Consider the following 23,599-nt stretch of genomic DNA (forward strand, 5'->3'; position numbering starts at 1 on the left):
CGGTAAAATGATCAACCGTGGTAGAATTCTCAACGGTTGGTATTATTGTTTTAAATTTTAATTATCATAAAAACCATGATTGACTACTACACATTGGAAAACTTAGTGATTCTGCTTAATTTCTAGAGCAACAGCTAGCACGCTAGTCGCGAGCTAACTTAAATGTTACCATGAATACAAGACACAAACGTTTTAAAAATAAAACTTGGTTAAAATAATTCATTATGTGTTTAAGTTTTGAGCACATTTAACAATACCACAATCATTTTGGTGAAAACAACTGTGATATAAAATCCTACTCCTTTGTTAATATTTTGGTCCAAAAAAAAGGAATTAAATAAAAAGTTTACCTGGATAAGTTTCAGTTCCTGCTGCTGTTTTCCAGTCAGTGTTGAGCGTTGCGTTTTCAGTCTTCAGATAAAACGGTCCAGTGGGTGGAGAACTTCCTCTCTGTACTGCAATCGCCACATCTATTCAAACAAAAGCCACATTGTGTTAGCGCTGAAGTATTGTGTCAGTCGGAAAAACTTCTGTTAAGAAGTCTCCATGTTTGAGTATGTTTTGCAGACTTTTATTTTGAAAAATTTAGTTTGACAGTGTCAGTTCCGCTTCCTTCCTTACCGGTGTTGCTTACTGTAACTTGTTTTTGCTCTACTGCTTTCAATTGGTGCACTAGTTGTTGATGATTGCAGATTGCATTATCAGATAGAAAAAAATATTGAGGAAAAGTATTAAGTATATGTCAATAGACTCAAAATATATACAGATGCATCTAAAACTTGAAAAAAAATAAGTAGGATCTTCAGAAGTTATTCCACAATAAAACATAGTTTTAAATGAAATATTTAGTGACAAGTTATCATTTTTTAAGGGGGAATTAATAACAATTCAAATGAAAGTTAATTGGATAAAGGGAAATAAAGCAAGTGAAATTGTGTGCTCGAACTGTAGCAGTGCATTAATCAGCATAAAAAAACATAGCTTCAAAAACAAGACAGGATTTAGTACCGTATATGAAATAGTTCAGACAATCTTTAGAATAAATAAAGCTGAAAGTGATTTGTCCAGGTGCCTGCCATGTAGGAGTTGTGGAGAACCAACTAGCAGATCAGTATGCAAAACTTGGAGTGAAAAGTATAGATAAGATAGAAGTAAATAAAAATGTCAGGATAGTTGAAATAAAGAAAGAAAATGTACGCAGTATTACAAAGTCCAGAGGAGTCCAGAGCCATGAAGGAACCACCAGAGTCCCTGCAATCCAATTTGAGAACCACAGTATTCAATTAAACAGTGGTCATAGTGCAGGGAGAGCTGCTGGAGGTGAAGGCATCAATCTTAAAGGTATAAATCGACGTTAAAACAGGTCATATCGATGTTAAAAATATTTTTTCGAATGCATCATGACACTAAAGTCTCACTCTTGTAATTTTCTGAAACTTGGCAGCCCTGTGATTGTGACTATTTGACGGTTGTATAAGACACATTAGAAGTATCAATGGCCATTACTAAGTTTGTGTAATGTTTTAGTGGTGTTCTAAGAACATATATAGTCGAAATTGGTGCTGTGTTGTTTAGTAGCTACTAGCTAGCGTCTCACCGCTGATTGTTATTGCTACTGGGGGTAGTTTATAGTCACATGCTATTTTGAAACTATAGCATTTTAAAAACTTGTTTGTGCATATATGTTTTGTGACATTTATGTCACTTGTTTAGTTTATTTATATATATATATATATATATATATATATATATATATATATATATATATATATATATATATATATATATATATATATATATATATATATATATATATATATATATATACACAGTTGTGGTCAAAAGTTTACATACACTTGTAAAGAGCATAATGTCATGGCTGTCTTGAGTTTCCAATCATTTCTACAACTCTTATTTTGTTGTGATAGAGTGATTGGAATACATACGTGTTGGTCACAAAAACATTCATGAAGTTTGTTTATTTTATGAATTTATTATGGGTCTACTGAAAATGTGACCAAATGTGCTGGGTCAAAAGTATACATACAGCCATGTTAATATTTGGTTACATGTCTTTTGGCAAGTTTCACTGCAATAAGGCGCTTTTGGTAGCCATCCACAAGCTTCTGGCAGCTTCTGGTTGAATTTTTGACCACTCCTCTTGACAAAATTGGTGCAGTTCAGCTAAATGTGTTGGTTTTCTGACATGGACTTGTTTCTTCAGCATTGTCCACACGTTTAAGTCAGGACTTTGGGAGAGCCATTTTCTAAAACCTTCATTCTAGCCTGATTTAGCCATTCATTTACCACTTTTGAGGTGTGTTTGGGGTCATTGTCCTGTTGGAACACCCAACTGCGCCCAAGACTCATGATGTCCTGAAGAATTTGGAGGTAATCTTCCTTTTTCATTGTCCCATTTACTCTCTGTAAAGCACCAGTTCCATTGGCAGCAAAACAGGTCCAGAACATAATACTACCACCACCATGCTTGACGGTAGGCTTGGTGTTCCTGGGATTAAAGGCCTCACCTTTTCTCCTCCAAACATATTGCTGGGTATTGTGGCCAAACAGCTCAATTTTTGTTTCATCTGACCACAGAACTTTCCTCCAGAAGGTCGTATCTTTGTCCATGTGATGTGAAACTCAAAACAGCCATGACATTATGTCCTTCACAAGTCAATCAATCAATCAATCAATGTTTATTTATATAGCCCTAAATCACAAGTGTCTCAAAGGGCTGAAGTGTATGTAAACTTTTGACCATGACTGTATATACTATCTTATATGTATAATATACAAGCTTTGAGTTTGTTTATTTAGATAACATAAGAATAAGTATTTACAGATACTAACCTAAAGTACTACACTGTGTGTATAATTAGATGTGTACAATTAAAGTTGACAAGTCCAGCTGAAGACTTTGTTCTCTGGCAACATGGTCCCCAGCATGGTCAATATTCTCATAAACCAGTCTCAGAGTTTAATACTCAACAACTAAGTTAGGTGTTACCTGTCTCAGTGGAATCCATCTTGGTAAGGTTGCCTTTGAGCTGTGGGCCAATGAGTCTGATGGCGTTCTCCACTGTGCTGAGCAGCTCATACATGTCTTCAGTGGAGTCCATGTCCACCGATGACAGGATGTTCTCTGACGCCGTTAAGAGTTTCTGTCCATGTGGAGCACACAGGATCAGATGTTTTAGCGAACACAAAGTGTCTACATGGGCTTTCTGTTTGCTTTCCTGACCTCCAGTAGCGCATCTCCATTAGCCCCACTGGTATTGGGGTTAGACAGAGCCACACAGCTGTTTCTCATCATGGACAAAAGATCCGTCAGACCTGCATTATGCTGAAAGCAGACACAATAATAACACTGTTCAGGTTTCAAAATACATTAAAAAAACTTCAGGGATCCTGTGTGTAAATAAAGAAAACAGCCTACTTTAAATAAGCCAATTAACTGATCTGCACTACGAACAAGACTTAATTAACCATGCATGTTTTGTGTGTTTTAAAATAGGTATAATCTCTATCAATACGCACACGCTATGGTTTTAAACAGTAAAAATTATCTTTTGGTACATAATGAGCATGACATCATTATTGTGGGTGAAATTCCTGGTGATGGGTCAAACGATGCTGAAGCATCGCTGTCTTACGAAACACAAAGAGTGATACTGTGTCCCTCGAAGCCTTGATGTGTGTGTCACTATAAAGGGGTCATATGATTTTTTTTTTTCTGCATTTAAAACACTTAATGGTGGTCTACACAACATGTAATGGTGGTTCTTTAGTGAAAAGTTTACATATATTTTGTTTTACAGACCTATACAGACTCCCTGCTTGGCACTCAGCATCAAGGGTTGGAATTGGGGGTTTAATCACCAAAATGATTCCCGAGCCTGGCCACTGCTGCTGCTCACTGCTCCCCTCACCTCCCAGGGGGTGAACAAGGGGATGGGTCAAATGCAGAGGATAATTTCACCACACCAAGTGTGTGTGACTATCGTTGGGACTATAACTTAACTTTAACTTAAAGGCCTACTGAAATGCGATTTTCTTATTTAAACGGGGATAGCAGGTCCATTCTATGTGTCATACTTGATCATTTCGCGATATTGCCATATTTTTGCTAAAAGGATTTAGTAGAGAACATCGACGATAAATTTCGCAACTTTTGGTCGCTGATAAAAAAGCCTTGCCTGTACCGGAAGTAGCAGACGATATGCGCGTGACGTCACAGGTTGTGGAGCTCCTCACATCTGCACATTGTTTACAATCATGGCCACCAGCAGCGAGAGCGATTCGGACCTAGATAGCAACGATTTCCCCATTAATTTGAGCGAGGATGAAAGAGTCGTGGATGAGGAAAGTGAGAGTGAAGGACTAGAGGGCAGTGATGCGATTCAGATAGGGAAGATGCTGTAAGAGGCGGGTGGGACCTGATATTCAGCTGGGAATGACTAAAACAGTAAATAAACACAAGACATACAGTATATATACTCTATTAGCCACAACACAACCAGGCTTATATTTAATATGCCACAAATTAATACCGCATAACAAACACCTCCCCCCTCCCGTCCATATAACCCGCCAATACAAATCAAACACCCACACAACACACTCAATCCCACAGCCCAAAGTACCGTTCACTTCCCCAAAGACATGCACATAGCGGCACGCACGTACAGGCAAGCGATCAAATGTTTGGAAGCCGCAGCTGCGTACTGCGTTACACATACAAATTAAACAAAATGCTTATGGCAACATTCTGGTTGCATACTCACGGTACCGCGTCTGCGTATCCAACTCAAACTCCTCTTGGTAAGAGTCTCTTTTGTCCCAGTTCTCCACAGGCCAATGGTAAAGCTTGACTGTCATATTTCGGGAATGTAAACAATGAAACACCGGCTACGTGTTTGTGTTGCTGCAGCCGGCTGCTAATACACCGCTTCCCACCTACAGCTTTCTTCTTTGCTGTCTCCATCATGGCACCCACCTGTTCCCAATTAGCCAGTTCACCTATGGGATGTTCCAAATAAGTGTTTGATGAGCATTCCTCAACTTTCTCAGTCTTTTTTGCCACTTGTGCCAGCTTTTTTTAAACATGTTGCAGGCATCAAATTCCAAATGAGCTAATATTTGCAAAAAATAACAAAGTTTACCAGTTTGAACGTTAAGTATCTTGTCTTTGCAGTCTATTCAATTGAATATAGGTTGAAAAGGATTTGTATTCTCTTTTTATTTACGATTTACACAATGTGCCAACTTCACTGGTTTTGGGTTTTGTAGTTACGTTAGAGCGTCCTCAAAATTTTAAACATTAAAAGCAAGACTGAAGTTTATGCAATACATTTTTAAGAGCTTTCGAAATTGTATATAAGAGATTAAAATAAAAATGTTTGGATTTTAAGACCTCGCGGGTACCCTGTGCCCCAATTGTAACATTTTTCCCATTGGTGACATCAGTGGATATCTAAATGTATGGTAAAGTTTTTACCCAAAGAGGGTTGCGCGAATCTGCCATTGTAGTCCACCCTGTAATCAATAAGTTCCTTCTTTTTCTTTATCCTCTTGTTGTGGGGCAGACTGGCTTGTACACGCACGTGAATGATAAAATCCTTCACTTTTGCCATTTCTAATACAGAGTAGCGCATAGTTGTAACTTAAATCTGTCAGTAAACTCTATATGGAAGCAGTAAAAAGTACGACATGACTGACAAGGCAAAGACACAGTCAAAGTGGAGGCACGTAAATAAGACCCTGCACAAAATGGCGCAACCTGAAGAGACGCTCAGAAAGCGGCTTAAAAATGGTCTGTAAATCATAATATATACACCATTAGGACCAAAGAACCACCATTACAAGTGTTGTCAACCACAAGGAAATGTTTTAAATGTAGAAAAATCATAATAACACCCCTTTAAAAAACTCTCTGCTCCATTTTTTTTTTTAAATCGAATTTATCAATTTAATCGTTGCAGCCTGAGTACTCCTTGGTACTCATGCGTTATTTTTTATCCCAGGGGTTGAAAATATATTTCAAAAATATAACTGAACTGTGCTGCTTCATGTAATGGAAGTTTTACCTGTGTAACATTCTCAGCTTCAAATGTTCCACAATCCAGTTCTGGAAAAATACCAAATAATCAGTTCAACATTATCACAGACAAAAAGAAAACATAACAAAATCAGCTAAGGCAAACACTGACCAGAGCATGGAGTTCCTTCAAAGCCATAATTGGTGTATCCTTTTGCACACTTGCACCAATAACTCCCATCTGTATTTTTACACGCTCCCTTACTTCCACAGATGTCTTCTCTTCGTTTCTCAGTTTCCGTGCATTCATCGATATCTAATGGAAAGAAAAACACATACACTTACTAGTGGAGAAGGGGGAAATAATCAATTTTTAGATGCATCGCGTTTAGGACAAGGACGATGATAAAATCGCATAGTCAATAATCGACAATCTATCTATCTATCTATTATTTATTGAAAATACACTAATTCAGAGAGTTTTAAAATTTGGCTGGCTGCAGCAAACCTAATCACCGAGAGATCCGATCAGCTCCTTCATTATATGGCAGTTTTGCACACATTTCCTATAATTTAATAAATGTGATGGGAATTTCTTATTACAAATGCACTGTTTTTCAAAGTTGCAAGTGATAAACGCTTATTTAGTGAAACGAAAACAAATTTAAAATTGTATCAATATACTTAAATTAAAGGTCCATCTTTAATCGAATCGTAGCTCCTGAATCGTAATCGTAATCGTAATGGAATCGTGAGGTGGGCCAAAGATCTCAACCCCTACTTACACCTACACACTGAAATGAAAAAAAATATGATTCGTTTGTTTACTAGACTGCTAACCACTCACCCAATGTGCAGCCAAAAAGTATGTTTAAAAAAAAAAATGTCAATATTGATTCAGACTGTCAATCACACACCTTTTTGTGTATACAGCTGAGTACCACCCACTCTGAAAACTACATTTCTCTTTGGTGCTACTGTTTTTGTACTGCAGCTAAGTAAAATAATCTTGAGCTTCCTCCATCTACAGCACCGCTGTTATTGTTTTAAATCCTTGTGTGTCCATGTAATTGACTGGATGTTTTATTTAAACACCCAGCGTCTGTTTACTACTCCATAGGCATGGGTATCATTTACATTTTAACCAAATTGGTAACTTATAAATGGTGCCAGTGCTTAGAAACGGTGTTAAAAACATACACTGCATCCGCAAAGTATTCACAGCACTTCATTTTTTCCACTCGTTGTTATGTTACAGCCTTATTCCAAAATAGAATACATTTATTTTTGTTCTCAAAATTCTACAGACAATACCCTATAGTGACAATGTAAAAAAAAATATTATGCAAATTTATTACAACTAAAAAACTACATAGACATCCTGGATGAAAACCAACACTTCCTATCCAACCTGATGGAGCTTGAGAGGTGCTGCAAAGAGGAATGGGCAAAGGTGTGCCAGGCTTCAGGCATCGTATTCAAAAAGGTTTGAGGCTGTACAACAAAGTATTGACCAAAAGGATGTGTCAGTCAGGGTACATGTGTTTTTTGTTGTTTTTAATACATTTGCAAATTAAAAAAACAAACTTTTCACATTGTCATTATGGGGTATTGTCTGTAAAATTTTGAGGAAAAAATAATTTCTTCCATTTTGGAATACAGCTGTAACATAACAAAATGCTAAAAAAGTGAAGCGCCGCGAAAACAATACTTTCCGGATGCACTGTACACATATGTGGGATCTGAGCCGAGGATGTCGTTGTGGCTTGTGCAGCCCTTTGAGACACTCGCGATTTAGGGCTATATAAATAAAATTTGATTGATTGATTGAATGATATTGTTTAAAAACAATGCCATAAAATTTGGAGGAATTTCAAATAGCAATTTAGATATTTTAATACTACAAGGAAAATAAGTGACACATTAAATGAGATGAAATAAAATTAGAGCTGCAATGATTAAATGATTAAATTAATTGTTCTAATCAGAAAAAAAGTTTGTATTTATATTCTGTTGCTTCGATTATTCGTTTAATGAGTGTAACTAGAAAAAATGTATCAAATCTAGACCAGCCTGGAACTTTGAATACGCGGACACAAACGTGTTAAAAGTGCAATTTCAATGTTGATGATGTGCATTTAGCAGAAAAACTGTTGATTATTTCAACTATTTTCTGTAAAATATGCATTGAGGCTATAAAGTGTGTTTAATCGGATTAAACAAACAAACTAATCGATATATTACTTAATTCCGAAAATAATCTATTGCTGCGACCCTACATAAACTCCGCCATAAATTGTCATTACTATCGCAGCAAAAACCAACAGCAATACAGAACACAGAGAATGTGCAAAAAAAGAAACCCTTGCTTGTGTTGTAATGATGATGTTCACAATTCCGGGGCTCGTGAATGCACCTGCTCACCTTGACCATAATTGGTGTAAAATGAGCGACTGTCGGCTTGCTGAGAACCCCTGTTGGGAGTGTTAAGGTTGGCAAAAAAAGAAGCGATCTTACAGGAGGTTTCTGGAACCGAAATGAAGCACTGTTTTTCGGTGCGGTTCCCACAGTACTGTTTACGTCAGCATTATGCACACAAGTTTATGTAACCATCCCTACTAATCCCAGGGTCATTTTTAAAACTTTACAAGCCGTATGGCTGTAAAACCATGCTCTTTGTTACACCGTTGGCAACATAGTAATCACCTATGCAATGTCTACTCGTGTTGGTGTTCACGTAGCCATCGTAGCAGGCGCACTCGTAGCTCCCGATCAGGTTTCTACAATAGGCCTTGAGACCACAGATGTCCTTGGTATCACACTCGTTATCGTCTAATGGAAAACCACATGAGAAAGTCAAGCACAATGAGACAGTCAGAGAAACACTCCCCTGGTCGTCACTCACCTACGCACTGCAAGTTACTCCATTTGTCAATGAGCGTGAAGCCCGGCAGGCAATGGCACGTATAACTGCCGTTTGTGTTGACGCACTGCATGTGTTGCCCACACGGTGGTGGAGCTTCTTGGCACTCATTCACATCTAGACATATAGATAGGGAGTGAGTGTGCTGTGGTGCATTCATTCTGTGCAAAAGCCAAAGAGTGAAATCTTGGGCCTTTGCGGGTGTTGCTGGTCAGTGTACACAAAACTGCTGCATTCAAAGGTACGGCACCATCAGAGGAGGCAATCGTGATGTCAGATACCACTGATTTTCTTTCTGAAGTAAAATTCAGGCTGGTATCAGCGATACCAATACTTGGTACAAATATCTGTAATGCGTCTGATAAAATATAAAGTGTTGTGTTTTCAAATGATATAGACAGACAACATTCACATTCACATTGACACACTAGGGCCAATTTGGTGTTGCCAATCAACCTATCCCTAGGTGCATGTCTTTGGAGGTGGGAGGAACCCGGAGAGAACCCACACAGTCACGGGGAGAACATACAAATTCCACACAGAAAGATAGGCTCCAGCACCGCACGAGAACCCTAAAGGGACAAGCGGTAGTAGAAAATGGATGGATGGATATAACATGTAAAAAACTGCAAAAAAAATTTAGAAAAAAAGAGCAAAAAATCGGTATGTAATGAGAAAAAATTGACATTTTTTAAACTAATACTTAAAAATTATATACATAGTCACCAATAACACAATATTTTGTTTTTAAATATATACTGTATAACAGGGGTCGCCAACCTTTTTGAAACCAAGGGCTACTTCTTGGGTACTGATTAATGCGAAGGGCTACCAGTTAGATACACACTTAAATAAATTGCCAGAAATAGCCAATTTGCTCAATTTACCTTTAACTCTGTTATTATTAATAATTAATGATATTTATCTTTGTGGAAACACTGATCATCTTAATGATTTCTCACAATAAATATATATAGAAACAGATAAATATCAATATGCAACACTTTATTTTTATATTTTCTCTAAGTGCACATTTTTCAAATTGAACATTTTCAAATGATCACTTCTAAGACAGTCTTGTGAAATCACATTATCCCATTTTAACTAGCCAGCCACTAACATTTTTTAACAAATCATGAATTACTTTGCACCATGTTTGTACAAATAATAACTCATGTAAAATACAAAAGTAAACTCTCAAATTTTTAAATCATGTCACACTTTGAACTGGACACCAAATCTGTTATCTGTTTCTTTGTCAGTTAGTGGGAAGCCTGGCATTGCATGCTGTTAACTAGTGTGTTGTACTCTGGTGTGTAACTTGACACTGCAACTCTGAGTGAGTCTTGCAGATGTGCATCAGTGAGGTGTGTTCTGTGTTTGTTCTTGATGAAGTTCATGTCAGAAAAGGCTGATTCACAAAGATAAGATTTTTCCTCATTGTTTGCGGAACCTTCTTAATCTTTTGGACATATTTTCACAGCAATCTGGCCTTAAGCTTAATTATGATAAATGTAAAATGTTAAGGATCGGAAATCTAAAGGGAACGTCCTTTCGAATGGAATGCAAAGTGCCTGTTTTGTGGACAGATGGACCAGTTAACATACTTGGTGTTGTTGTCCCAGAAAATCTGGAAGATCTAGGCTCAGTAAATTATGATAATCGACTAAGAAAGCTGGACAAAATTATGCAATTATGGAAAGGGAAATCCCTAACCTTGTATGGTAAAATGTCTATTGCCAACTCGTTAATTATTCCTCAGTTTATTTATTTGTTTTTGTCATTACCAGCTCCATCACAAAACTTTTTTAAGATTTATGAGCGGAGGGTCTTTGATTTTGTCTGGAACGGCAAACCAGAAAAGATTAAAAGAAAGGTTTTGTACAAAGAGTATGAATATGGGGGCCTGAAACTTCTCAACCTTGAAGCTATGTGTCTGTCTTTAAAAGCATCAATTGTTCCAAAGATGTATTTAAACATTGAGTGGTACACAAATGTCCTGTTGGACAAAAAACATGTACTGTATCAAAAGAAATTGTATCCTTTTTTACAAGTGATCCCCTCCCAGAGAGTCTGCTGGGAAACATGGCGGGGTTCATAAAGGAAACAATCCACTCGTAGTGGTGTTTTCAATTTTATGTGCCAGAAAAAAGAGACGATATTTTGCAGCAGTTAATATGGATGAACTCTAATATTGTAATAGATGGAAAGCCTTTCTTTTGGAAAAATATGTTTGAAAGAGGAATAATTTTTTTCAATGATATTATCAATGAGAATGGTAAAATTATGAAGTATGATTAATTTAGAGCTATGTATGGTGATGCTTGCTCAAGCTTTTCCTTTTATCAACTAACTGGAGTAATTGGGAAAAGATGGAAACAAATAATTAATTATGGAACTACTAAATTATTAGTTTGTAAACCTCTAATAAGAAATTCTAGTTGGCAAAAAGGAACTAAAATAAATAGAAAAATATATAATTTTTATTTAATAAAGAAATCTTTGAAGGCTGCCTCATACAACACAAATGGAAAATGGGAGGACTTTTTTGACTGCCCGTTGCCATGGGATGCCATATTCAAACTAATCTATAAAACCACTATCGATGTGCAAAATCGTTATTTTCAAATTAAAATTATTTATAACTTCTTACCCACAGGGAAAATGTTAAAATTATGGAATATGACAGAGTCAGATGATTGCCGATTTTGTTGTCAGGAGCCTGAATCCACCCTGCATTTGTTTTGGTATTGTCATATTGTGTCTTTGTTTTGGGTGGAAGTTGAAAAAATGTGTTTAAGGATTGGTTTGTTTATGAAGCTTAATGTGGTTTCTGTTATTTTAGGAGAGTTCATTGACAATCATGATTTAGTCAATTTAATTATAGTACTCTGTAAAAAAAATATTTTTAAGGCCAAAAACAGATATTCACTTAGTATTACTTTCTTTAAAACATTTATTCAGTATTTTCTAACTTTAGAAAGTTACATGGTTGAAAACGATAATGATGCCAAAAAACATTAAAAAAAAGATGAGAAGTCCTCAAAGGCTTATTTTGAAAGTATAATTATGTTTATAGATTATATGATATCTGTTGTTGTGTTCCCTAATTTGAGTGACCTGGACATAATCTGGACTGTACATAAATGCTTATTTTGAAAATGTAATTTTGTTTATAAATTATATGCAATCTGTTGTGTTCCCTAATTGTTTTCTGTGTACATGAATGAAGGTGTGTGTTGCTGAGTCCAACTTGGACATTATCTGGACTGGGCCTGGTTTAAAAAACCCTATAAACAAATCTAATTTCATTGACAACCTGGTCTGTTGAAGATAAGGCCCTTTTTTAAAAAATAAAATAAAATAAGATAAATAAATAAAAAACATTTTCTTGGATAAAAAAGAAAGTAAAACAATATCCCCTAGAGGGGGGGGGGGGGGATTACCCACATATGCGGTCCTCTCCAAGGTTTCTCATAGTCATTCACATTGACGTCCCACTGGGGTGAGTTTTCCTTGCCCGTATGTGGGCTCTGTACCGAGGATGTCGTTGTGGCTTGTACAGCCCTTTGAGACACTTGTGATTTAGGGCTATATAAATAAACATTGATTGATTGATTGAATATAAAAATAATTACATAAAAAATAGTAATTAATGAAAATGTTAGTGGACCAGCAGCCTATACAATCATGTGTGCTTCAGGGACTGTGTCCCTTGCAGATGTGTTGTCTATGTTGTGGGAACCAGAATATTGGTAGCAGAAAGAAATAACCCCTTTTGTGTGAGTGGGTGTGGATGAGTGTGCATGGGGGAGGTTGTTTGGGTTGATGCACTGATTGAAAGTGTATCTTGTGTTTTTTCTATGTAGATTTTTTTTTTTTTTTTTTTAGAACAGGCCCGCGGGCGACTCATCTGGTCCTTACGGGCGACCTGGTGCCCGCGGGCACCGCGTTGGTGACCCCTGCTGTATAATATTTGGGTAACACTTTAGTATGGGGAACATATTGTAAGTAACAAAGACTTAATTTAGTGTTATTTGGACACTAGGGGAACATATTGTAAGTAACAAAGACTTAAAGGTTAGGGTTATTGTAGTTTTGTGTTTTGTTATGTAAGAGCAGACCATATTCATTAAGTGGTATTAAAGGGAGAATCATATACGACTTCCTTACTTAGTACTAATAAGCAATAATTCTGAGGTTATTGAGGGAAGACTCTTAGTTAATGGCTTACTGGTTGTATAATAAGGCCATGCAGAAGAAGGCATTAATAAGTACTTAATAATGACTAATTAAGAGGCAATATGTTACTAATTTGCATGTTAATAAGCAACTAATTAATGGTGAATATGTTCCCCATACTAAAGTGTTACCAATATTTGATTTTGGCACTTTTTTAAAAGTTAAAAAAATATCAAAATGGCCCCCCCATACTTGACTTTTCAGTATGCGACCCTTAACGGACAAAAGTTTAGACACCTCTGCTCTAAAATATTAAAAGCTCTCAAAATTAAAAAAATAAATATACTTCTAATATAAACAAAGTTTAATTACTTAATTAAAAAATTTAATAATACTAACTTGGAAATTCAATAATTAATTAGAAAAATTACAACACGCATGATAAACACTGTTTGACATGTAACAAACCTTAAGATTTTTCATACAGGCACTAGGTTATGCAGTTAACCAATTATGTTATTGCTATTAGTTTTATTCTATTCTTACATGGGAAAACAACATTAAAAAATGTATGAAAAAAAGCAGAGACATTGTCACTTATTGAGAAAAAGCTGAAATGTACTAACTGATAATATTAATATACTTAGTCACCTAAAATACAAAGCTGAAACAATATCTGTTTTTAGCATTTTTTTTCAATAGAAAAATAGCAATATGGCCAACATGACTTTTTAGATAGGTTCCAGCATACCCACGACCCCGAAGGGCACAAGCGGTAGAAAATGGATGTATGGATGGACTTTTTAGGATGCGGCCCTTGGTGGACTTAAGTTTGGAGAACCCCTGAACTAAAGTATAAAAACTATTGATATTTTGGTTTCAGAATCGATATTAGAGCATTAAGATTGGGAAATAGCTGTATCGATATTTCAATCGCAACATAATGTCTGAACAGAAAATAAGTATTGATGGTACCCAAATTGAAATCGTAAATGAAAATACATTTTTGGGAGTAATAATTGATAGTAAACTATCATGGAAACCTCATGTCAGACACATTAAAACAAAAATCTCCAAAAGCCTCTCAATTATAAACAAAGCAAAACTATACCTCAATGAAAATGCACTCCGTACTCTATACTGCACCTTGGTACTCCCACACCTTACATACTGTGTTGAAGTATGGGGGAATACTTACTACAACACAATTCATCCTCTGATCATATTACAGAAAAGAGCAGTGCGGATCATTCACAACGTTGGTTATTTAGAACATACTCATAATCTGTTTATGCAATCAAAGTTGCTCAAATTTGATGACCTTGTTAAATATAATACATTAATAATCTTATACAAAGCATTTAACAAATTATTGCCGCCTAATCTACAACGTTTTTTTATAAGACGAGTGCAGGCTCATAACTTGAGAGGCTTTGGATATTTCTCATTGCCTAGAGCTCAAACCACTCGTAAACGTTTTTGTGTGTCTGTATGCGGAGTAAAACTATGGAACAAACTGGACTTACAACACAAGCAATGCCAAACTATTAATCGATTTAAACTATTATACAAACATGGTGTCTGGTTCAAATATAGAGATGAGGGTCTTTAATTTGACCTGCTGTTGTACTCTGTCTCAAAGTGTTAACATGTGCTCAATGTTTCCTTACCATTATTGCTATGTTGTCTATTACCATTATTGCTATGTTGTCTATTACCATTGTTGGCATTTTGTCTATTACCAATGTTGGTATATTCATTATTCCTACATTGTTGATACCAATTATTGTTACAGTGTAATAATTATTGTTACCTGTGGTAATGCCACTATGATACAACATCTGTATTATAATCCTTGAACAAAGTAACAGTGAAACTCATGTGAATAATCACTGAATGGAGAACTGGGGGTGGGATTAAATCTTCTTCCCACTCCCTTTCAGGCAAAACTGAACATTCATGCATTACATACTATACATTACCTTTTGCACTATATTAATTTATATTATTATGTGTTGTCAACTTTGTACTTTTTTATGTCATTGCCTGAAATTAATAAATAAATAATGAATGAATGAATATCAATCCGTACTTAACTAGCAGACAGTGTTAAAGAATATTCTGCTATGTGTTGAAAGCTATTGGACAAGTATTGTATGAATACCAGAGCAGGTGCTCATGTAGTTATCAGATCGGTAATGTCCAACAATACTGGGTTCAGTGTGAAAGACACAGCAACCTGTCTTTGTGATGGTTCTCATTTTAATGCATATTGTACATCAGAGGGATTCAAAGTGTGGCCAGCAAGCCATTTTTGGGTTGTTTTTTTTTTCATTGGCCAACAGCATAATCTACAAATATCAGTTGTGCCTTGCACCACAGTTAGTTAGTTATAGTTAGTTTCAGTTGATTTCGAACATGCATACAATACAATTACAATGTAATGCATCACATGTTTCCAGTTGTTTCATTACAGAAAAAAGGAAAAGGAAAAGGAGTAGGAAGAAGCAATGCTTATTTAATCCGACCCCTTTTCATATAATAGCAGTTATGTCCCATTTCTTTGTTTTTGCTTTGTAACAGAACGGTGAATAAATAAATAAGTAAATACAATAAATATACCATACTGTAAGTAAGTAAACAAATATTAAATACATAATAAATATTAGACATATAAACATATTAACAATAATTAAAGTTCTCATAAATAAATAGTTAAGTAGTTTATGATTCACCTACCTCCATACTTGTGTACTCTGTTACAAAGAAAAAGCAGCTCTTACGCATTACGTTCTAACAATTTGTATGTTTTAACTGTTCCTCATGTACGGACTGAATTTGGCAAAAGAGCTTTTGGCATTGCTGCCCCTATGGCATGGAATGCATTGCAGACGAAACTGAAACTTACAGAACTACTTCCATTTGGAGCCTTCCGTTCTGTCCTGAGGGACAGACAGCGAGAGACGTTTGCACAGTGCCTGTGTTTTTAAAGATGTAAATCTCTGTTGTTTTACAGTTCTCTTATGTATTTTAAAATGTATGTCTTAATGTATTATTTTTGAAACTGCTCTGTGACATGTGCTGTTGACCTCTTGGCCAGGTCACCCTTGTGAAAGAGATCTTGATCTCAATGGGTTTTCTTATCTGGTTAAATAAAGGTTCTATACCTAGGAGATTAGTGAGATTATTTCTTTATTATTTAAAAAATAAGAAGGTTCAATATGTTAATCATAATTATTTGTATACTTTGTGAACACTTCAGTTTCTTAAACTGAATCATATTAGAGCTTTGTTTGGCTTCTTTGCTTAATCCATTCCATAATTTAATTCCACATACATGATGTGCTAAAGGTCTTAAGTGTTGTACATGCATACAAATGTTTTAAATTAAATTGTCCTCTAAGGTTATATTTCTCCTCTTTTGAAGAATTGTTGTGAAGAGGAAAAAAACTTTTACCAAAGAGGAAAAAAATAGAGTCGAGCAATATAAACAATACATGATAAAAAATGATATACATTTGACTACATTTTTTTATACTTTCACCATATTGTGATAATGTATGTTGATGTCACAGTTTAGCTGTGTCCAGAAATGTGTCCTCAACGCAATGTATCGTCCTGGCTTAGCTAGCGGCCAATGTCGGAAGCAATTGAAAAGTGAAGCTGCCTCGAAATTAATGATGCTCGCCTAAATGACGGCAAATAAATTAAGTTTCTTACAAGTATTATTATTATCACTGGAGGATAGAGGATAAGGAATAACCAACAATGCTTTACTATACACCGTAAGAGGATACAAAAAAGCATAGAAAACCGCTAAGCCAGAGCTCTTGAATGTAAACAACGGTTGGCGGATCAATACAAATATCGACAATAATGATACCAAGTATAGTATCAGGTAATGGTCTAAGCCAGTGGTTCTCAAACTTTTTTCACCAAGTACCATCTCAAAAAACACTTGGCTCTCCAAGTACCACCATAATGACCAAACTTAAAATACAATAGCATAGTAGGCCTAAGTATTTGTTAAAAACAAAGCAGAAGTTTTATTTCATATAAGTATGTATCAGACACAACTAATATTTGCAGATTATGCATTTGGCCACTGTAACATTACACACAATGCACAAATTATTAACAATGATACCCCATATACAATACATATGTATGGACCTTTTTGGTGTACCACTAGATGGAGCCCACATTCCACAGTTAGTGAATAACCACAGTAATTACATATATATTTTTTAATATTACAAAATTGTTTGTCATTTTTGGTGTTGTTTAAACCTCAGGAAATAGTACTTTTTATTTTTGTTGACTTTATCGTGCGAGAATGCCCTGGGTTCGACTCCCGGGCTATGAGTCTTTCTGTGTGGAGTTTGCATGTTCTCCCTGTGACTACGTGGATTCTCTCACGGTACTCCGGTTTCCTCCCACCTCCAAAGACATGCACCTGGGGATACGTTGATTGGCAACACTAATTTGGTGTGTGAATGTGAGTGTGAATGTTGTCTATCTGTGTTGGCCCTGCAATGAGGTGGCGACTTGTCCAGTGCAGCTGTGATCGGCTCCAAACCCCCCGCAAAGCCGAGTGGGACAAGCGGTAGAAAATGGATGGATGGATGGAATTCGACATACATTTTGTAAGTAGGAAAACAAATAATAATTGAATACTAAATTTACATTGTAACATCACCATACTGTGTTTTTGTCTGATAATAATAGTGATTAAAAAAATAGTATCATTTGATGATCTTAAAAATATTAGGTATGAACATTGGTATGGCCAATACTGCCCCTGTAACCAGTTGGTATTGGATCGATACCCAAATTTGTAGTATCGCCCAAAACTAAAGTATTGAAACAACAGAAGAATAAGTGCTTATTACATTTTAACAGAAATGTAGATAGAACCATGTTACCATAGAAAATAACCAAATATTACCAGTACATTAGCAAATATATTAATCATAGTTTTGAGAAAAATATTACAAACTGGAAATGTCGTAATATTTTACTGCAAATGTCAGCAGTTAAATCAATGAGCCTTCAATTTGTTTTGAAATGGTTTTATATCATTTATATATGCCAAATAATATATTGTGATATGTATCGTTATCACAAAAGGCTGCAATATACAGTATATCACAAGCTGTCCATCGTGCTAATTGCACAGGTTATCTATTTCCAAAGTTAAAAGGTTTGCAGTAAATCAAAAGTAATTTTGATAACAATTTAAATACTGTAGCGAAACACATTCACTTATAGTATTTTTCTCTTAATAAAATGGCCATCTACTGAAAACCTTAAAAATAAGGTTGAGTAACATTGAGTTAATTTCAGTGTTACTGAGCAATTCTTGTTAAATGAACACAGCTACAGTAGTTCAATGCATGTTACCAACACATCAAACAGTAATTCTTCCCAAACACAAGAATCTTATGTTACTCTGTTCACCTGTAAAGTCTAACAAGTCAATCGTACGCCTTGGAGATTGACCAAAAACATGCCAAATTTGGAGATCAAACTACCGTCATGTGTAACTTCACACAAGACCTCTGCAAACGTCACAGACTTCATTAAATCCAGCAAGCTACTAAATAAATAATTCCATTAATGTTGTTTTTGTTTTGTTTTTTTATTATGATGTCAACACAAAAAAGTGTGAGTGATGACAAATAGGGAGAAAAAAAGTGTTGTGCAGGACCAGAAATGAAACTTGTTGCAACATACACAGAAGGTGAAACGCGTCGCAGTTGTCTGCTCAACACAATATGATGACTATAAGTTGACAGTCATTATAAAAGACGGTAATGTATTCTCCAAAGTCAGCTGTTTTAGGCTACATTCACACTGCAGGGTAGATTTTTTTTTGTCAGATCCGACCTTTTTAGTGGCCGTACACATTACAAAAAAATTGTGATTTCTAATGTGAATGGAATCTGACCCGCATGTGGACATGACGTCATGTTATGTTACGTTATTTTCATTTATTATACACCCCCCAACCAACAATTGTCGCACGCACTGCAATGTTTACGGAAGTAAAAATGGCTTCAGCTTTAGTCAGGCATTAGAGGCAATTTCAAGGATTTTGTGCAATCAAACAACATTATCTGAACCAAATTATTCTGCGTAGAACAATAAGAAGGAAGAGGACTTACAAATGGAAAAAAAAACTCACAATTATGGCATTTTGACAGTTTCATTCAACAAATCAAAGGTTGATAAGTATCCCAGAATGCATTCTGTTTGCCGTTCCGATGTAATGAATGGTATGTTCTTGAACAAATAGATAAAAACCAACACTGAATACTGTCAAGTTTATTACCAACACAGATGTCTTCTTCCATGTTGAATCCTCTGGGGCACTCAAGTGTGCAGGTGCTCAGTGTGCACATCACACCTGCAGGGAAAGCATGACAACTGTTAGTTTTTCTGTTAAAAAACAACCCAACAAAATTAAGTTAATGTCAAAAGAAACAAAGCGGATTCATAGATCTTCCTTCCTTCTTCTCAGGTCAAACTGACCTTGTGCTGTTTTTTTTATTTATTTCTTGTCATCATACACTACTGTTCAAAAGTTTGGGGTCACATTGAAATGTCCTTATTTTTGTAGGAAAAGCACTGTACTTTTCAATGAAGATAACTTTAAACTAGTCTTAACTTTAAAGAAATACACTCTATACATTGCTAATGTGGTAAATGACTATTCTAGCTGCAAATGTCTGGTTTTTGGTGCAATATCTACATAGGTGTAAAGAGGCCCATTTCCAGCAACTATCACTCCAGTGTTCTAATGGTACAATGTGTTTGCTCATTGGCTCAGAAGGCTAATTGATGATTAGAAAACCCTTGTGCACTCATGTTCACACATCTGAAAACAGTTTAGCTCGTTACAGAAGCTACAAAACTGACCTTCCTTTGAGCAGATTGAGTTTCTGGAGCATCACATTTGTGGGGTCAATTAAACGCTCAAAATGGCCACAAAAAGAGAACTTTCATCTGAAACTCGACAGTCTATTCTTGTTCTTAGAAATGAAGGCTATTCCACAAAATTGTTTGGGTGACCCCAAACTTTTGAACGGTAGTGTATATGTGGTCATTGCTTATTCCTTCTTGTGCACATTTTCCAATAAGAAATAAGTACTCCTAATAATAATGGAAATAAGACATACAAAGGTGGTGCTTGTTTAATGAAGTTCCATGTTACGGACGCATTCCCAGATTAAAGGGGAGCTATGATGATGTCCTCTTTTCTGACTTATAAAGGTTGTTACAAAGTTGGATACTCGTGTTAAACAATGCCAAATTATGAGGTTCATGCATTTGGGCGTGAGCTCGCACGCAGTTTTGGATGCCTCTGAACGCTGTGTTTTTTCACAGTGGGAACACTTATGTGGGTATTCTAGTACATGCCCTCTGCCTGCATGACCACCCATCTCTCCTCAGCTTTCCAAGCTGAGACGCTTCGCTGCAGCCTCCCATCCCATTCCGTCTCGTTTCATGCCCTCCCGCCTGCTCTATTGTCGATAAAAAAAAAAATGTTTTATTTTACACAGGACTGTTTGGATTGTTGGATTAGCCACTAAATTTTACGAAAAAGTTGGCGCCATGCAACATTGTCAATACCAGGGGTGGCCAAATGTTTTGCTTCCAAGGGCCAAAGTGAAAATGTGCCAATGATCCGTGGGCCAAACTGCGATTTTTTACCATGCAACAGCACCCCCAGTGAAGAACTTAGCCTCATACCGTCATACATAAATATAAATCATGTGCCTGATTAACATGTAAATATGTTATACGTGTACATTTTTAACCTCGAATCATTCAAAAAGTTAATTTTCAGGTGTTGATTTGTAACCAGTTCCTCCTAGATATTTTATCTGAACCCTTTCGAACTTAAGGAGGATGCTAAATTTCGTTGGCGTTTAGGTTTTTATTATAGGACGTGGGCGAAGCATGGCGACCAGGATTATCCTTTTCCATAGGACGTCAAAAAGTGAAGTGAATTACATTTATATAGCGCTTTTTCTCAAGTGACTCAAAGCGCTTTACATTGTGAAACCCAATATCTAAGTTACATTTAAACCAGTGTGGGTGGCACTGGGAGCAGGTGGGTAAAGTGTCTTGCCCAAGGACACAACGGCAGTGACTAGGATGGCGGAAGCGGGGATCGAACCTGCAACCCTCAAGTTGCTGGCACGGCCGCTCTACCAAACGAGCTATACCGTCCCAAAGTCACAACTTTACCGTAGAGCAGGGGTCTCAAATTCAAATGCAATTTGTTTGCCTGTAAAAAATAAAAATCTATAGATTTTATGATTTAAAAAACTGGCAGCTCAATCCCCAGAACTTTACAGTAAAATGTACGGTGTTTTTTTACAAAAAAATACTGTAAACTTAAACTGTACCATAGTTCTGGTGACTGAGCTGCTAGTTTGTTACTGTAAAATCTATGGCCATTTTTTTACAGTGCATTACTAATAAATTGAAAAACAGTTGCAATATTATTTTTACCGTAAAATTCTGGCGATTAAGGTGCTACTTTTTTACTGTAAAATCCACATTCCCTGATTTTACAGTGCAGTACTGTAAATGGAAAAAATAGTACCACTGATGATTTTATGGTAAAGTTCTGGCGACTGAGCTTGCAGACATACCCAGAAAGTGGTTATGAAAGTGACTGTAGAGCAAAATGTACGCATATATTTAATATTTATATCCAATACATATTATCTACACCAGTGATACTCAAACTGTGATACTGTTACAGGATCTCCATTTAGTGGTACGCCAAATAATTACTTAATTATATATTCAAACACAGTGTTACTGTTCAAACTGTATGTAATGTTAGTTATGTATGTAATGTTACAAATATTCAACATACTTGTTAAATAAAACTTGTGCCTTGTTTTAAGGGATATTTAGGCCAACTATGCTACTGTATTTTATACTGTATAATGTTGGTCATTATGGTGGTACTTGTGGTACAGCCACATGCAATGGCATATACGAAACCCCCCTCAATAACGCATTACTGGAGCAACGTCATCATCGTAACCAATAAAGTAAGCAACTTTTCGGTACTTTTCTAAATAAAGGGGACCACAAAAAAATTGCATTATTGGCTTTATTTTAACAAATAATCTTAAGGTACATTAAACATATGTTTCTTATTGTAGTTAAGTCCTTAAATAAAATAGTGAACATACTAAACAACTTGTCTTTTAGTAGTAAGTAAACAAACAAAGGCTTGGAATTAGTCTGCTGACATATGCAGTAACATATCGTGTCATTTATCATTCTATTATTTTGTAAACATAATGAGGGACAAGTGGTAGAAAATGAATTATTAATCTACTTGTTCATTTACTGTTAATATCTGCTTACTTTCTCTTTCAACATGTTCTATCTGCACTTCTGTTAAAATGTAAAAATCACTTATTCTTCTGTTGTTTGATACTTGACATTAGTTTTGGATGATACCACAAATTTGGGCATCAATCCGATACCAAGTAGTTACAGGATCATACATTGGTCATATTCAAAGTCCTCATGTGTCCAGGGACGAAAGAAGATGTTGTGATGCCAAAAAATATCGGCGTAATCATAGTAGTATCGACTAGATACGCTACTGTACTTGGTATCATCACAGTGGATGTTAGGTGTAGATCCACCAATGGCGTTTGTTTACATTTTGATGCCGGTGAGCTACGGTGTGTAGTGAAGCATGTTTAGCTATTCTTTGTCCTGCAGGGATGATACTTGTAAGAAACGTACTTTATTTGTCGCCATGGAGGCGAGGATTAGTGATTTAGAAGTAGCTAAAATACTGCCGACAGCGGATGGACGTTAGCTGCTAGCTAGCTAGCCATGTCTTAAAGCACCTCTTCCTGAGGGCGTTTCAGTGTTATAAATTCACCTATATTGTTAGTTTTTAAGCCAAAATGCGTCCGTTCTCCCTTTTCTGTCTACACACTGTGTCTGCTTGCAAGTACTCTGTGATTGTGCACTGCCGAACATGCTTGTCTGCTAGTAAACCAGCAATGACACGACGTGACGACAACGCGGGCGCGGGGGGTGCGGGACCGGTACTTTTCAGAGGCATTATCGTTCCGAAAATGATTCATTAGTATTGCGGTACTATATTAATACCGGTATACCGTCCAAACCTAGGTGACACTGGAGAAAAACAAGCAAATAAACTACAGTAGGACTGTAGTCTGCGTATTATATGTACTGCAATATTTTAGTGTGGTTAAAAGGCAATAAAGATTAAAGTTTTTTTTCTGAGGTGGTACTTGGTGAAAATGTTTTGAAGAATTACTGGTCTAGACCACAAAGAAGTGTGTAAATGTACATTAAAAATCACAGAGGCACAAATGTGTGGGGATTTATTTTGTACAAATAGAGGAAGTGGCGACACTTCTTGTTGTACACGTGAC

General features: G+C 36.1%; 1 protein-coding gene across 4 annotated transcripts in view; it reads right to left on the bottom strand.

The window, feature by feature from the left end:
- The window catches only part of LOC133639637 (adhesion G protein-coupled receptor E5), a 75,971-nt gene that overhangs the window by 28,225 nt on the left and 24,147 nt on the right, over positions 1–23,599 (bottom strand). For all 4 annotated transcript variants that reach the window (XM_062033124.1, XM_062033122.1, XM_062033123.1 and 1 more), the window contains 8 exons: positions 19,480–19,554; positions 8,946–9,080; positions 8,747–8,872; positions 6,213–6,356; positions 6,090–6,130; positions 3,245–3,346; positions 3,011–3,164; positions 351–470 (listed from right to left, as the gene is read on the bottom strand). In XM_062033124.1, the coding sequence (XP_061889108.1) occupies positions 351–470; positions 3,011–3,164; positions 3,245–3,346; positions 6,090–6,130; positions 6,213–6,356; positions 8,747–8,872; positions 8,946–9,080; positions 19,480–19,549 (892 nt within the window). In that variant the 5' untranslated portion in view covers positions 19,550–19,554. The remainder of the gene's footprint in view (positions 1–350; positions 471–3,010; positions 3,165–3,244; positions 3,347–6,089; positions 6,131–6,212; positions 6,357–8,746; positions 8,873–8,945; positions 9,081–19,479; positions 19,555–23,599) is intronic.

Source organism: Entelurus aequoreus, linkage group LG22 (genome assembly GCF_033978785.1).
Source record: "Entelurus aequoreus isolate RoL-2023_Sb linkage group LG22, RoL_Eaeq_v1.1, whole genome shotgun sequence".
Classification (NCBI taxonomy): Eukaryota; Metazoa; Chordata; class Actinopteri; order Syngnathiformes; family Syngnathidae; genus Entelurus; species Entelurus aequoreus.